Source organism: Lithobates pipiens, unplaced genomic scaffold (genome assembly GCF_037356315.1).
Source record: "Lithobates pipiens isolate NorthernLeopardFrog02 unplaced genomic scaffold, aLitPip1_a1.2 Scaffold_13, whole genome shotgun sequence".
Lineage (NCBI taxonomy): Eukaryota > Metazoa > Chordata > Amphibia > Anura > Ranidae > Lithobates > Lithobates pipiens.
Genome location: NW_027507718.1, coordinates 396,716,841 through 396,732,927, shown reverse-complemented (window position 1 = coordinate 396,732,927; position 16,087 = coordinate 396,716,841). Strand labels below are relative to the sequence as shown.

The following is a 16,087-nucleotide window of genomic DNA, read 5'->3' as shown; positions in this document are numbered from 1 at the left end:
ACACTAACGGCACGATCATCGTCACATTGGCACCCCATTTGTGCTAAAACACAAAAGAAATGGCGAGGTATTGATTGGACGCTGTGTGACCCGAAACAAGGAATTGCCTGTCCTTTTTGCAAATACAACCAGGCTAGGTAATACCTACCTTAACCACTTCAGTTCCGGACCAATAAACACCTTAAGGACCAGAGGTCTTTTTGCAATTTCGCACTGCGCTGCTTTAACTGGTAATTGCGCGGTCATGCAATATTGCACCCAAACGAAATTTGCGTCCTTTTCTTCCCACAAATAGAGCTTTCTTTTGATGGTATTTGATTGCCTCTGCGATTTTTTTTTTTTGCGATATAAATGAAAAAAGAGCGAAAATTTTGAAAAAAAAAGATATTTTCTTTTTGTTATAAGAAAAATCGAATAAACTAAATTTTAGTCATACATTGAGGGCAAAATTTATTCAGCCACATGTCTTTAGTAAAAAAAATGTCAATAAGCGTATATTTTTTGGTTTGCGCAAAAGTTATAGCGTCTACAAACTAGAGTACATTTTCTGGAATTTACACAGCTTTTAATTTATGACTGCCGATCTCATTTCTTGAGGTGCTAAAATGGCAGGGCAGTACAAATCCCCCCCAAATGACCCCATTTTGGAAAGTAGACACCCCAAGGAAATTGCTGATGGGTATGTTGAGCCCATTGAATATTTATTTTTTTTGTCCTAAGGGATTGAATAATGACAAAAAAAAAAAAAAAAATTTTTTTTTACAAAAAGTTGTCACTAAATGATATATTGCTCACACATGCCATGGTTATATGTGAAATGACACCCCAAAATACATTCTGCTGCTTCTCCTGAGTACGGGGATACCACATGTGTGGGACTTTTTGGGAGTCTACTCGCGCACGGCACCCCGAAAACCAATCACCACCTTCAGGATTTCTAAGGGTGCAAATTTTTGATTTAACTCCTCACTACCTATCACAGTTTCGAAGGCCATAAAATGCCAAAATAGCACAAAACCCCCCCAAATGACCCCATTTGGAAAGTAGACACCCCAAGCTATTTACTGAGAGGCATGTTGAGTCCATGGAATATTTTATATTTTGCCAAAAGTTGCGGGAATATTACAAACTTTTTTTTTTTTGCACAAAGTTGTCACTAAATGATATATTGCTCACACATGCTATGGGCAGAAGTCAAATTACACCCCAAAATAAATTCTGCTGCTTCTCCCGAGTACGGGGATACCACATGTGGGGGACTTTTTGGGAGCCTAGTTAACTAGCTACCTAGCGACACTAGCGACACTGATGCAGCGTTCAGAAAAATTATCGCTTAGTGACACTGGCAAAAGGGGGTGAAAGGGTTAACTAGCGGCAATCAGGGGGTTAAAAACATTATTGGGTAGTATATCGGGGTACCTAGCGATATAAAAACCTGGCGGTGAACCTAAAAAAATAACTAGCTACCTAGCGACTGTAGCGACACTAATGCAGCGATCAGAAAAACGATCGCTTAGTGACACTGGCAAAAGGGGGTGAAAGGGTTAACTAGCGGCAATCAGGGGGTTAAAAACATTATTGGGTAGTATATCGGGGTACCTAGCGCTATAAAAACCTGGCGGTGAACCTAAAAAAATAACTAGCTACCTAGCGACTGTAGCGACACTAATGCAGCGATCAGAAAAACGATCGCTTAGTGACACTGGCAAAAGGGGGTGAAAGGGTTAACTAGCGGCAATCAGGGGGTTAAAAACATTATTGGGTAGTATATCGGGGTACCTAGCGATATAAAAACCTGGCGGTGAACCTAAAAAAATAACTAGCTACCTAGCGACACTAGCGACACATGCAGCGATCAGAAAAATGATCGCTTAGTGACACTGGCAAAAGGGGGTGAAAGGGTTAACTCTAGGGGCAATCAGGGGGTTAAATCTTTATTGGGGGGTGATAGGGGGCTACCCTGGACCTAACACTAACTGTCCTGACAGTTTTTACTGTCACAACTGACACTGAATGCATTGATCAGTAAAGAAATGATCAATGCAATCAGTGACACTGTGACTGGGGGGGGAGGGGGGGCGGGGGGGGGATCGGGGGGCGATCGGGGGGGGGATCGGGGGGGGTTTGTGTGCCTGTGTGTACCTACATGTCAGTGTAGTGTTGGTGCAGACTTACTTTTACTCTTCTCCTCGTAGTCCGGTCAAAAAGACCGCCCCGAGGAGAATGACATCACTTCCTCCTTCCTGTGTAAACAATACACAGGGGAGGAAGCTTCTCATTGGCCAGGAGCGATCCAGAGGGGGTGGCCGAAAACGAACGGCCATCCCCTCATCACGGATCGCTGCTGGACCGAATCGGACCGCCGTATCCAGCGGGAGGGGGTCCGATGGGACCCCCCACCCGCTGGAAGGCAATCACGTAGATGTACGTGATTCTGCCTGCCTGTGCCATTGTGCTGACGTACAATGGCAATACGGCGGTCCTGAAGTGGTTAAGCTTATAATATAAGACCTAAACAATTTCAATTTGTATGCCATCAGACAGACAGACCTTTGCACTACATAGCTGAAGGTAAATCTAAAAGGATAAGGAATAAGAAAATTGTATAATGTATGGCCAGCTTAAAACAAAAACATTTGAAAGTGCACAATACCTTTAGGCTAGATCAGTCACTTAAAAGCATCGAATTCAGAAGGCAGCCAGGCAACCAGCATGCACAGAATGGGAAGTCCGCAATGGAAACCTCCACATTTTCTCAGGTGGTTTGTGAGCACCAATTCTAAATTATACAAGTTCTGATGGTCTTAAGATTCTGCTAAAACATTCTGTATTAATGCTGGTTGGACCTTGCAGGGGATACAACCAGAAAGCTTTTCCTGAAAATGTGTACATTCGTATGGACAATACAAGTTATGTAGCAAGGTTTGAAAATCTAATTGGCTGAATGCTGCAGGTGATGAACACTTGGCAGTAATAGTCTTCTGAAGATCGTGGCACGCTTCACTCTAAAGTTGGCCAGAGATTGGTAGAACGCTTAGGAAGGTTCTAAGAAAGTTCACTCATTTTTCGAATCATTGGTGGGTCAAATCAAAGTTTTTTTTGAGCTCAGTGATGATACATTTTGAAGAAGTGGGATGGAAAATTTCTCTTGAATGAACCAATTACAAATTTTTCATTCAGTAAAGTCCTTTTTCCCCCAAAATCAAATGTTAAACAAATATTTTGAATGACATTAGAATGTTCTGAGAAGTTTTGTATTGAATTTCCCAAGCATTTTCTTTGGAATTTTATTTTATTCTATGGCCAGCAAAATCCTTATTAGCTTTCATCAGGAAATAAAATACCAGTTTGTTTTAAACGTAGCAGAACATTTCTTTTTGCGACCAGTTAATCTATACCAAGACTGGACACAGGGTGGCAGTATCTAGCACTGCATGCAAATGACAACAGCAAAAAAGACAAGGAATGCTGTACCTCTTTGTACATGGCATTGTCCTGGAAAATGATACACAACACTTAAGGGAACATTAAAAGGATTTCATTAGAAAACCAAAACCTTGTGGCTTATATTTTTGGCATCATATATACATAAATATGAGACATAAAATAACTATCTGTAAAAACATACAAATCTATGCAGAAAGAAATATGGGGGTTTTATTCTTTACCTTACCTTTAAAAAATACTAATTGTGTGGCTGATATAATGCCCTTTAATTACACATCTTTATGTTTTTTTGTTTTATTTATAGAGGTTTGTTTGTGTGGCCCTTGAAATCTCCATCTCTCTTAACCATATTTTTTTCTACCATGCTGCTCCTCTCTGGAATTCACCATCACCACTTATCTTGTAGCACCACTTAACCACTTCAATAACGGGCACTTTCACCCCCTTCCTACCCAGACCAATTTTCAGCTTTCATACTTTGAATGACAATTACAGTCATGCAACACTGTATCCACATTCAATTTTTATCTTTTGAGACAGAGCTTTCTTTTGGTGGCATTTAAACACTGCTAGGTTTTTCGTTTGTTCAATTTTGCAAATAAGTAATCTTTCTTCACTGATGAGGCTGCACGGATTATCAGTGTACAGCGAGTGCTGACCAGCTTGCCGTATCAGCACTCCTTTCCCCACACAGCGCAAGGAAAGGACTGTCAATAACCAGCAAGCCTGTTTATATGCGATTAGCTGTGAGTTGACACAGCTGATCACATGGTAAAAAGCCACTGTGATTGGCCCTTAACCCGGATCTGTGATCATCTGTGTCAAAAGACATGGGGGGGGGGGGGGTAAATGGGGTTTGGGAGGACATCCATGGACACACTCTCAAAACTATTGCACTGCAGCCGACTTTTAGCTAAAGTGTAGTACTAAAGTGGTTGTAAACCTTTACCATTAATCCAGGAAACGAACTGGCCTCAGGTGATACAGAGATGAAACAGACCCTCCTACATACACAGTCTTCTCTTCAGCCTTTCAAAGTACATTTACAAAGCTATTTTGAGCTGTCAGAAAATGGGTCGGAGCAATGAAGTTACACTTTGCAGAGCTCAGTGAGGAGAGCTCTGAGAGCTGATTGGAGGGAAGAAACCCGTCCCACCACAGAGTGCATAGGAACAGAGCTGATGTTGTTAATCAGCTGGAGGTCCCTCCCCGGTCACCTTTTTTTTTTCTTAGTGTCAGGAAAACTTGTTAGAAGCTATTCATGCCGATAGCATAAAAACAAAGCAGCAGATAATTAAGAGCACCAAGTGTCATCTGAGACAAATACACACTAGACTAGAGGGATATGCTTTATTCATATTTCATGTCTGAGGTTTACAACCAACTTTAAGCGGAATTAAACCATTCTATTCTTTTCAGCCACTGAAACTGGCATCTTGGCCTCTGATTTGTTTGCCACGATGCTGCACATGTGATCAGTGATGGCACCAGCCATTTGATTGTTTGGTTGTGCTTTCAACTAAACGGTCAATGTGACACTTGGCCAATCTACATTCTACATCACAGTTTGCGGTTTCATATTGCAAATTGTTACATAATATTTGTTAGATCTAAAGAGCTGCTTTGGCACATATATATTATGAAAATTGGTATCACAACAAGCTGCTTTTAGAACTCCCTTTAAGCTGGACACACACTATACAATCGATTTTTTCCTTTAGATTTACCAAAACCCTATAATAGGAGGTCAAACCTTAAGGGTTTCATTTTGTATGCAATCAGGCAGGCCCTTGCACTACATTATTATTCACAATTTATATAGCGCCACAGTTCAGGACAGAAGGGACAGGAGGGCCCTGCTCATAGAGCTTACATTCTAAAATGCAGGAGTTGGTGGTACAAAAGATAATAGATGCAGGAAATGATTTGATGAGGGTGGTTCGGGGACAGTTCGGTGGGTGTGGGATAGGCTTCCCTGAATAAGTGGTTTTCAGGGATCTCATAAATGTGGACAGCTTAGGGGCTGATCAGCCCCTAGCAGGGAATTCCAGAGGATGGGAGAGGCTTAGGAGAAGTCCTGAAAGCGAGCATGAGAGGAGGCAACGAGAGCAGGAGGTCCTGGGAGGAGCGGAGGGGACGATTTGGGCGATCTCTACAGATTCGGTTGGTGATGTAGATGGGGACGATTTTGTGGATGGCATTGTATGTTATGGTTAGCATTTTGAATTTTATACGGTGGGGTAGGGGAAGCCAGTGAAGGGATTGGCAGAGAGGGGCAGCAGTCACGGATCGATTAGTGAGGTGTATTAGCCTGGCAGCAGCATTCATAATAGACTTAAGTGAGGGATAGCCTGGGTAAGGGAAAGCCTTTAAAGAGAGAGAGTTGCAGTAGATCGGGGTAGAGCTGCCCCCCTCCCCCGCTCACACTTACATGTTCTTCTTTCTGTCCCTATAGAAAGGGAAGGAGATGCTGACGGCCAGTAACATTCCTCGGGGTCACTGTGTCATCTGCCTGTATGGCTTCCAGGTAAGTACTGAGTGTGACCCTCCCCTCCCCCAACTATTGGTTCTCCGGGAGTCACGTGCATTTTTCTATGCATGAATGTAAAAAAATAAAAATTAAAACCTTGTGCAGCACTCACCACAGCGGTAGGTGTAGCTGAGCAGCGGCTCCATGTGTAAATGGACACGCACAGCCGCTGATCGGAAGTGTCTGCTCAGGTGACCCCAATGCAAGCCACTTGCTGTGGGAGCATCCGGGAGTGCCAACAAGAGACCTGGGAAGAGGAGGATCTGGGCTGCTCTGTGCAAAACCACTGCACAGCGCAGGCAAGTAGAACATGTTTGTTATTTAAAAAAAAAAAAAAATTGAGACTTAATCACTTTACATTGATGATACATTAATTAAAAACGTTCATGTTAAACAATGTACCAAGCTTCTTTTGTAGATATAATTGCTCATGAAGGCATAATTTGTGACGTACTAAATTATGTGTTCACAAGCCATAAACCTTTAACACCGGTTATGTAAGCCACGATTTTGGCCAGTCACTAATCAATAGACTGCAGCTATTGTCAACAGACATTGGAGCAACCTACTAAAACTATTTAAAGAACATCGGCATGCCTCTTCAAGTAGGACAGAACACCATAGCTCCAGAAATAACCTGGAATCAACATAGCAAAAATGAGCCCTGAAAAAAAACTATGCCACGGACACTCATTAAAAAGGTCTTCTTCAGTTTGGTGAACACCAGCCAAAAACATCTTAGATTGAAGTTTTGTTTATTTAGACGTGAAAAGCCAGGTTTTTAGTCCTAGATCGACCCACTTATACCTGCCTCTGATCTTCTGAGATGCTCAATGTGCCGTCTACTGGGGGATGCTTCGACTGTTCATCACAAGACCTCTAAAGCCAAATCTGCCATTTCTGGACATGTGCAAAATAACCTCTATTCATATATAACCGCTATTCATATATAACCTCTATTAGTGATGCACCGAAATTTCGGCCGCCGAAACATATCGGCCGAAAATGCCCTTTTCGGCAATTTGCCGAAAGAGAAAAACGGCCGATAATGGAGCCGAAAATGGGGCGTGGCTCCGGCCCCCGCGCCCCTGGTGACGCCCATCATAGCGCAGGAGAGCCACCTCCGCCGCCTTTTTGTTAACAGCGCCGGGAACATCACAGCTTTCATTTCAATTGCTGTGTGTTCCCGGCCGTGCGCCGTCACACGCAGCCCCTCCCCCTTGTCCGGGCACTTAGATAGACAGATCATCCGCAGGATTGGACGGATGATCTGTCTATCAAAGTGCCCGGACAAGGGGGAGGGGCTGCGTGTGACGGCGCACGGCCGGGAAAACACAGCTATTGAAATGAAAGCTGTGATGTTCCCGGCGCTGTTATCAAACAGGCGGCGGAGGTGGCTCTCTTCCCTGCACACAGTGCACAGGCTGGCTGCAATGGGGGATGCCTCCTGTACCGCGTCCCCTGTCTCTGACCATCTCCTGTACCGCGTCCCCAGTCTCTGACCATCTCCTGTACCGCGTCCCCAGTCTCTGACCATCTCCTGTACCGCGTCCCCAGTCTCTGACCATCTCCTGTACCGCGTCCCCAGTCTCTGACCATCTCCTGTACCGCGTCCCCAGTCTCTGACCATCTCCTGTACCGCGTCCCCAGTCTCTGACCATCTCCTGTACCGCGTCCCCAGTCTCTGACCATCTCCTGTACCGCGTCCCCAGTCTCTGACCATCTCCTGTACCGCGTCCCCAGTCTCTGACCATCTCCTGTACCGCGTCCCCAGTCTCTGACCATCTCCTGTACCGCGTCCCCAGTCTCTGACCATCTCCTGTACCGCGTCCCCAGTCTCTGACCATCTCCTGTACCGCGTCCCCAGTCTCTGACCATCTCCTGTACCGCGTCCCCAGTCTCTGACCATCTCCTGTACCGCGTCCCCAGTCTCTGACCATCTCCTGTACCGCGTCCCCAGTCTCTGACCATCTCCTGTACCGCGTCCCCAGTCTCTGACCATCTCCTGTACCGCGTCCCCAGTCTCTGACCATCTCCTGTACCGCGTCCCCAGTCTCTGACCATCTCCTGTACCGCGTCCCCAGTCTCTGACCATCTCCTGTACCGCGTCCCCAGTCTCTGACCATCTCCTGTACCGCGTCCCCAGTCTCTGACCATCTCCTGTACCGCGTCCCCAGTCTCTGACCATCTCCTGTACCGCGTCCCCAGTCTCTGACCATCTCCTGTACCGCGTCCCCAGTCTCTGACCATCTCCTGTACCGCGTCCCCAGTCTCTGACCATCTCCTGTACCGCGTCCCCAGTCTCTGACCATCTCCTGTACCGCGTCCCCAGTCTCTGACCATCTCCTGTACCGCGTCCCCAGTCTCTGACCATCTCCTGTACCGCGTCCCCAGTCTCTGACCATCTCCTGTACCGCGTCCCCAGTCTCTGACCATCTCCTGTACCGCGTCCCCAGTCTCTGACCATCTCCTGTACCGCGTCCCCAGTCTCTGACCATCTCCTGTACCGCGTCCCCAGTCTCTGACCATCTCCTGTACCGCGTCCCCAGTCTCTGACCATCTCCTGTACCGCGTCCCCAGTCTCTGACCATCTCCTGTACCGCGTCCCCAGTCTCTGACCATCTCCTGTACCGCGTCCCCAGTCTCTGACCATCTCCTGTACCGCGTCCCCAGTCTCTGACCATCTCCTGTACCGCGTCCCCAGTCTCTGACCATCTCCTGTACCGCGTCCCCAGTCTCTGACCATCTCCTGTACCGCGTCCCCAGTCTCTGACCATCTCCTGTACCGCGTCCCCAGTCTCTGACCATCTCCTGTACCGCGTCCCCAGTCTCTGACCATCTCCTGTACCGCGTCCCCAGTCTCTGACCATCTCCTGTACCGCGTCCCCAGTCTCTGACCATCTCCTGTACCGCGTCCCCAGTCTCTGACCATCTCCTGTACCGCGTCCCCAGTCTCTGACCATCTCCTGTACCGCGTCCCCAGTCTCTGACCATCTCCTGTACCGCGTCCCCAGTCTCTGACCATCTCCTGTACCGCGTCCCCAGTCTCTGACCATCTCCTGTACCGCGTCCCCAGTCTCTGACCATCTCCTGTACCGCGTCCCCAGTCTCTGACCATCTCCTGTACCGCGTCCCCAGTCTCTGACCATCTCCTGTACCGCGTCCCCAGTCTCTGACCATCTCCTGTACCGCGTCCCCAGTCTCTGACCATCTCCTGTACCGCGTCCCCAGTCTCTGACCATCTCCTGTACCGCGTCCCCAGTCTCTGACCATCTCCTGTACCGCGTCCCCAGTCTCTGACCATCTCCTGTACCGCGTCCCCAGTCTCTGACCATCTCCTGTACCGCGTCCCCAGTCTCTGACCATCTCCTGTACCGCGTCCCCAGTCTCTGACCATCTCCTGTACCGCGTCCCCAGTCTCTGACCATCTCCTGTACCGCGTCCCCAGTCTCTGACCATCTCCTGTACCGCGTCCCCAGTCTCTGACCATCTCCTGTACCGCGTCCCCAGTCTCTGACCATCTCCTGTACCGCGTCCCCAGTCTCTGACCATCTCCTGTACCGCGTCCCCAGTCTCTGACCATCTCCTGTACCGCGTCCCCAGTCTCTGACCATCTCCTGTACCGCGTCCCCAGTCTCTGACCATCTCCTGTACCGCGTCCCCAGTCTCTGACCATCTCCTGTACCGCGTCCCCAGTCTCTGACCATCTCCTGTACCGCGTCCCCAGTCTCTGACCATCTCCTGTACCGCGTCCCCAGTCTCTGACCATCTCCTGTACCGCGTCCCCAGTCTCTGACCATCTCCTGTACCGCGTCCCCAGTCTCTGACCATCTCCTGTACCGCGTCCCCAGTCTCTGACCATCTCCTGTACCGCGTCCCCAGTCTCTGACCATCTCCTGTACCGCGTCCCCAGTCTCTGACCATCTCCTGTACCGCGTCCCCAGTCTCTGACCATCTCCTGTACCGCGTCCCCAGTCTCTGACCATCTCCTGTACCGCGTCCCCAGTCTCTGACCATCTCCTGTACCGCGTCCCCAGTCTCTGACCACCTCCTGTACCGCGTCCCCAGTCTCTGACCACCTCCTGTACCGCGTCCCCAGTCTCTGACCACCTCCTGTACCATGTCCCCAGTCTCTGACCACCTCCTGTACCATGTCCCCAGTCTCTGACCACCTCCTGTACCATGTCCCCAGTCTCTGACCACCTCCTGTACCATGTCCCCAGTCTCTGACCACCTCCTGTACCATGTCCCCAGTCTCTGACCACCTCCTGTACCATGTCCCCAGTCTCTGACCACCTCCTGTACCATGTCCCCAATCTCTGACCACCTCCTGTACCATGTCCCCAGTCTCTGACCACCTCCTGTACCATGTCCCCAGTCTCTGACCACCTCCTGTACCATGTCCCCAGTCTCTGACCACCTCCTGTACCATGTCCCCAGTCTCTGACCACCTCCTGTACCATGTCCCCAATCTCTGACCACCTCCTGTACCATGTCCCCAGTCTCTGACCACCTCCTGTATAAAAATATTTTTTAAAAACAGTCATTTTTGGTATCGGTGCTGTTTCGGTATCGGTTTTCGGCCTAGTGTATTTTTCATTTTCGGTATCGGTTTCGGCACCAAAAAACCCATTCGGTGCATCCCTAACCTCTATTCATATATTGCATCCAGAAAGTATTCACAGCACTTCATTTTTTTTTCCATATTTTGTTAAATCCTTATACCAAAATGGATTGAATTCATTATTTTCCTTAAAATTCTAAAAATACCCCATAATGACAACGTAAAAGATGTTTGTATAAAATCTTAGGATTTTTTTTTTTCTTTAAGAAATTTGCTATCTTCATAAGTATTCACAGCCTTTGCCATGACACTCAAAAGTGAGCTCAGGTGCATCCTGTTTCCACAGATCATACGTAATTGTAGTCCACCTATGGTAAACCCAGTTGATTGGACATGATTTGGAAATGCACACACCTGGCTTTATAAGGTTTCACAGTTAACAGTGCATGTCAGAGCACAAACCAAGCCATTGAAGTCCAAGGAATTCCAGTCAAGACAATTGTCTGTAGACCTTCGAGACAGGGCTGTATCAAGGCACAGCTCTGGGGAAGGGTACAGAAAATTTTCAGCAGCATTGAATGTCCCAGTGGGCTCCATTATCCGTAAATGGAAGAAGTTTGAAACAACCAGGACTCTTCTTAGAGCAGGCTGCCGGGCCAAACTGAGCAATCAGGGGAGAAGGGCCTTAGGGAGGTGGCCAAGAACCCGATGGTCACTGACAGAGCTCCAGCGTGGAGAGAGGCAAGCCTTCCAGAAGAACCACCATCTCTGCAGCACTCCACCAATCAGGACTGTATGGTAGAGTAGCCAGATGGAAGTCACTCAGTAAAAGGGACGAGAGCCCACTTCCAGACTATGAAAAACAAAATATTCTCTTATCTGAGGAAACAAAGACTGAACTCTTTGGCCTGAATGGCAAGCGTCACGTCTGGAGGAAACCAGGCACCGCTCATCATCTTACCAATATTATCACTACAGTAAACATGCTGGTGGCAGCATCATGCTGTGGGGATGTTTTTCAGCGGCAGGAACTGGGAGACTAGTCAGGATCGAGGAAAAGATGAATGCAGCTATGTACAGAGACATCCTTGATAAAAACTTGCTCCAGAGCTCTCTGGCATTCAGATTGGGGTGAAGGTTCATTTTCCAACAGGACAACGACCCCAAGCACAAAGCCAAGATGAAGGAGTGGCTATGTGTGACAACTCTCAATATCTTAGAGTGACCCAGCCAAAGCCCGATTGAACATCTCTGGAGAGATCTGAAAATGGCTGTGCACTGACGCTCCCCATCCAGCCTGATGGAGCTTGAGAGGTCAAGCTAAAAAGAACGGGGGGGGGGGGGGAACTGGCTAAAAAATAGGTGTGCCAAGCTTGTAGAATCATACTCAAAAAGATTTTAAGCTGTAATTGGTGCCAAAGGTGCTTTAACAAATGTATTCAGCAAAGGTTGTGAATACTTATGTACATGTGATTTTTTTTTTTTTTTTTTATAAATTTGCAAAGATTTCAAACATTTCACATTGTCATTATGGGGCATTGTTTGTAGAATTTTGAGGAAAATGTAATCCATTTTGGAATAAGGCTGTAGCATAGAATGTGCAGCACTGAATATATTGCAGATGCACTGTACCTACATGAGGTCCATTGTTATGGCCTTTCATACAGGATGAAGTAGTTGATATTCCGAGTAACAAAAAATATGGTTTTGACATATTTCCTCTCAATTACTGCCTGACACTACTAGAAGTAAGGAACATATTCACAGGCAGCAATCAAACCAGAGTCTAGCCCTCTCTGTCCTCTGAACATTTTGCTAGAGTGCATATTTAAAGTTCTTGTAAAAATTAAAACAAATGTAAAATAACAAACAAGTTATACTTACCGGCTCTGTGAAATTGTATTGCATAGCGGGGCCCCTATTCTCCATTTTTTGGGTGCTCTGCAGGTGCTCTCAGGTTCTCTACTCCCCTTCCTATGGTGGCACATGCGCGGGCTCGATCTCAAGCTAGGCTGTGCGAGTCTGACACCTGCAGCATGGCGCGGCTCTGCCTCCGGCTCCCTCTTTACAGGATTTGACTGACAGCATCAGAAGCCAAAAGATTCCTGCTGCCACGTCGAGTAGAGAGAGAGAGAAAAAGAGGAGAGAGCTGCTGCTCTTGGCTACTGTGCTGGACCAAGATCGGGCTCAGGTAGGTATTTAGAGGAGGGCAGTAGGAAGGTGAACATAGAAAGTTTTTTTTTTTTACCCTAATGGCGATAAAGTGTTGGGTAAAAACCTTAAAAGGGGAGCTTCAACTAGCTGCTGACTTTTAAAACAGCCACTAAAGTACCCCACGATCCAGTGCTGTTCTCACCCCGTTTCTATCTCCGGCACCTCAACTGTGGGCACCCAGCTGTGGCAGCTTGCGGCTTAACAGCCAGGTGCTCACTGCGCATTGCAAATGGTCCCGCAGTCTGAGAAAACTGCAAGGAAGGAGAGGGGAGGGGAACTAATGCTACGATCACCTAGGTGGTCGGAGCGGGAGCGGAAGTGGGAGCGGGTACCTGGCAAAATCAGGTACCGGCTCTGCTCCTCCCCAAAAGTGCCATTACATAAACAGTAGCAGTGAAGAGGCCTTAATGGGGAACTTACCCTTTTGGGTGAGCTCTGCTTTAAGCCTTAACAACCACTTTAAAGTAGAACGGTCATAAAAAATAAAAAAAAACACAATATCCACTTTTTGAAAGACTGAATTGCTGAGATCATCTATTTAAACCCGTATCAGCCAATTCGATACAAAAAAAGCTCTGAGCAAAAAAGTGGGCATTAAGCACAGTGTTGGAGAGGAATACAATTGCACTGGAAAAGAGGACGTTTATCTGGACAGCCCCACATAGCCACCTTAGCAATGTCAGAGGGCAGGGAAAAAGACCTTCATTACTTCCCACTAATTTCTCCAGTTGTGTTGCTGTATATTTACAAGATTGGTGATATACAGCCCTTCATGTTATACCATTCTGAGTGCACAAAAGAAAAAAACTATAGCCAACTGGTTGCTATGGGCTACACCTCCATATTTTTTTCCTGCAGTATTTATAAAACACAATTTAAAGCTTTTCAAAAACTCTATATAACCAATTTTACCCATCATCCTCTTACCGGCACTTGGCTGCTGATTTCCGCTAGGTGGCGATGTCACTCTGACAGTCACCGCGCTCCTCCCCACACTTCCCCGCCGCTGTTCAGTGGAGTGAAGTCTGGCTCTGGAGGTGGGAACTGGCTGTGAAGTTGTGTTTTTCAGGGAAGACAGAAGCTGATTATGCAAGTTCTTGCTGGGAGTAGTTAACTTTGCAGAAAAGGGCTGTAAGAGAAAAAAGTTCAAGTGGGTTTAAATACAACTGTACAAATAATGAGTAAGTGTTAAGAATACAGAGGTCTAGATTTAAGACATAAGGAGTTTGACTTTCTTTAATAATGCCGCATAAAAAAATAAAAACTGATGAAAAAAATAAGTATTAACTTTGTAATTCAGAAAATTCATAAAATGTATTGCCGAATTTCAAAGCTATACTAGCAGGCGTGTCATTGAGGGAGACAAAATAGGTAAAAACACTTAATTCCTTTGATTTAGTGTCTTAACACACAAAGATAAAAGCAAGTTATAAGCGACATAAGGATTTTTTTTATTCTGTATGCCTGGGGAAACCCTTCTACTAGGTGCACAATACCGAGAGATTTTTTTTTTTTTTTTTTAAGGTGGGTCTATATACACACCCAAGCCATGTGCTAAAATGGATCTGCTGTTCAGCAGCAGTGCCCGTCTTGGGTTTTACAAATTAAAAAACACAAAAAAAACACTTTATTGGAAGTGTAACTATTCAGGCCCCCGCACAGTTGTGTGTTGCCCTGAGATTAGGTGACTTACTGTTCCATCCAGTGAACTGCAGAGAAATTCAGTGTTGTGGTATGAATGAGGTGCATAGAAAACACAATGTTTTCCGTCAGTGGTCATCAACCCCTGTCCTCAGGGCACACTAACAGGCCAAGTTTGCAAGGTAACTGAAATACATCACAGGTGATATCAGTGATTGCAGTATTCTAGTCTGCATCTCCCCAAGGTAATACTTAAAACCTGGCCTGTTAGTGGACCATGAGGACAGGATTGATGACCACTGTTCTATGAGACCCTGCAGTGATGGATATTGACCCAGGGTGGAAAATACACCAGTCACCCCACATGGTGTAAATGAGTCCTCATTTATCCAGGTCATGGAAGAGCAGAATAGTTCAGAATATTCAAAAATGAACTTGTTCTGTAACATTTTTCTGCTTTAATTACATGGCAAAAAAAACCCTGCTCTTACAGGCAGGCAGCGAATGTCTTATGGAACAGATCCTGTTGAATGCGACTAATGCCCCGTACACACGATCCAAAAATCTGGCGACAGATCGTCTGACTTTTTTTCACTTGCTAGTTGCAAACAGAAGTTGAATAGGTTACTAAAGTCACGAAAATTCTTATACGACAATTTTTTTTTGGAAGTGATGTCACGTGTTCTGGTGTATTTGTATTGTATTTTCGGGCAACTGTACTGGCTGAACGAAAATCTTAAGAAAATTTTCGTGCTGGTCTGTTTGGATAATAAAAAAAATCGGATGAACTATCGTGATTGGCTATGGAAAGCTGTGTACCAATGTTCAGATTAGCATACGATCGATTCGAAAGCGGTATTTTCAGATAGTGTGTACGAGCTTTAAGCTTTTCAGAGATAAACCCGTCAGCCGCAATTACTGACCCCTTAAGCGCCAAGTTGCCTGGTTGTTTTGCTGTCCCACAAGCTTCAATACTTTGTAGCAGCAACCTGAAACAAGCATGCAGATCAGGAAAGCCACATCAATGTCCAAAATCCCCATCTGTACATTTTCCCACTGCTACAATAGGGTCATCAGCCTAATGCAATGTATACACATTGTTTTCATTCAAACTGCGTGCTGAACAAAATTAATCAGATTCCCCCATTCATGCTATACAGATGGAGGAATCTTCTGCTGCGGCAATTGTCCAACAGCTGTAACCAGCACCTGTCAGAATACATGAACAGCAGATTCATCTGATGTAGCGCAATCGCCGTTCAGCCAATAGTCATCGGCTCAACTCCTTTAGGCTTTGTTTTTTCAAATCGAAGAACACAGACGGGAGGAGGCCGATAGGGACACCCAGATAGCAAATTTCATCCGGTTCCTCAGGAAGTGTTGTGTACCCAGCTTTACATGCAACCCTCACAGAAGAAATCCCATTGGATGAAACCTATGTCAGGCTAGGCACAGAGCAGCCATGACGTCATGGCACTTGTGGAGGGTGTTGGACTAGTGTGTTGCCAATAAGCCTATTTTAAGATCTTGGCTGCAAGTAGAACCTTGAAATAAACTCTTGTGTGTTTTTATTGAACGCTGCGCAATGAGTTAGTTTTCCTCTTCCATGTGGTATACTAGGTGATCTGGTTTTGGAGTCCCCTAAAGGATAACTGTTGTGAGGAACTGCATCATTGGAGTCCAAGTAGGCT

The 16,087-nt window shown here is 46.3% G+C and overlaps 1 protein-coding gene across 7 annotated transcripts in view; it reads right to left on the bottom strand.

Moving 5' to 3' along the window:
- Nucleotides 1–16,087, bottom strand: part of MTUS1 (microtubule associated scaffold protein 1) — a 390,210-nt gene that overhangs the window by 223,331 nt on the left and 150,792 nt on the right. For all 7 annotated transcript variants that reach the window (XM_077477385.1, XM_077477386.1, XM_077477387.1 and 4 more), the window contains exon 3: nucleotides 13,683–13,884. In XM_077477385.1, coding sequence (XP_077333511.1) covers nucleotides 13,683–13,884 — 202 coding nt within the window. The remainder of the gene's footprint in view (nucleotides 1–13,682; nucleotides 13,885–16,087) is intronic.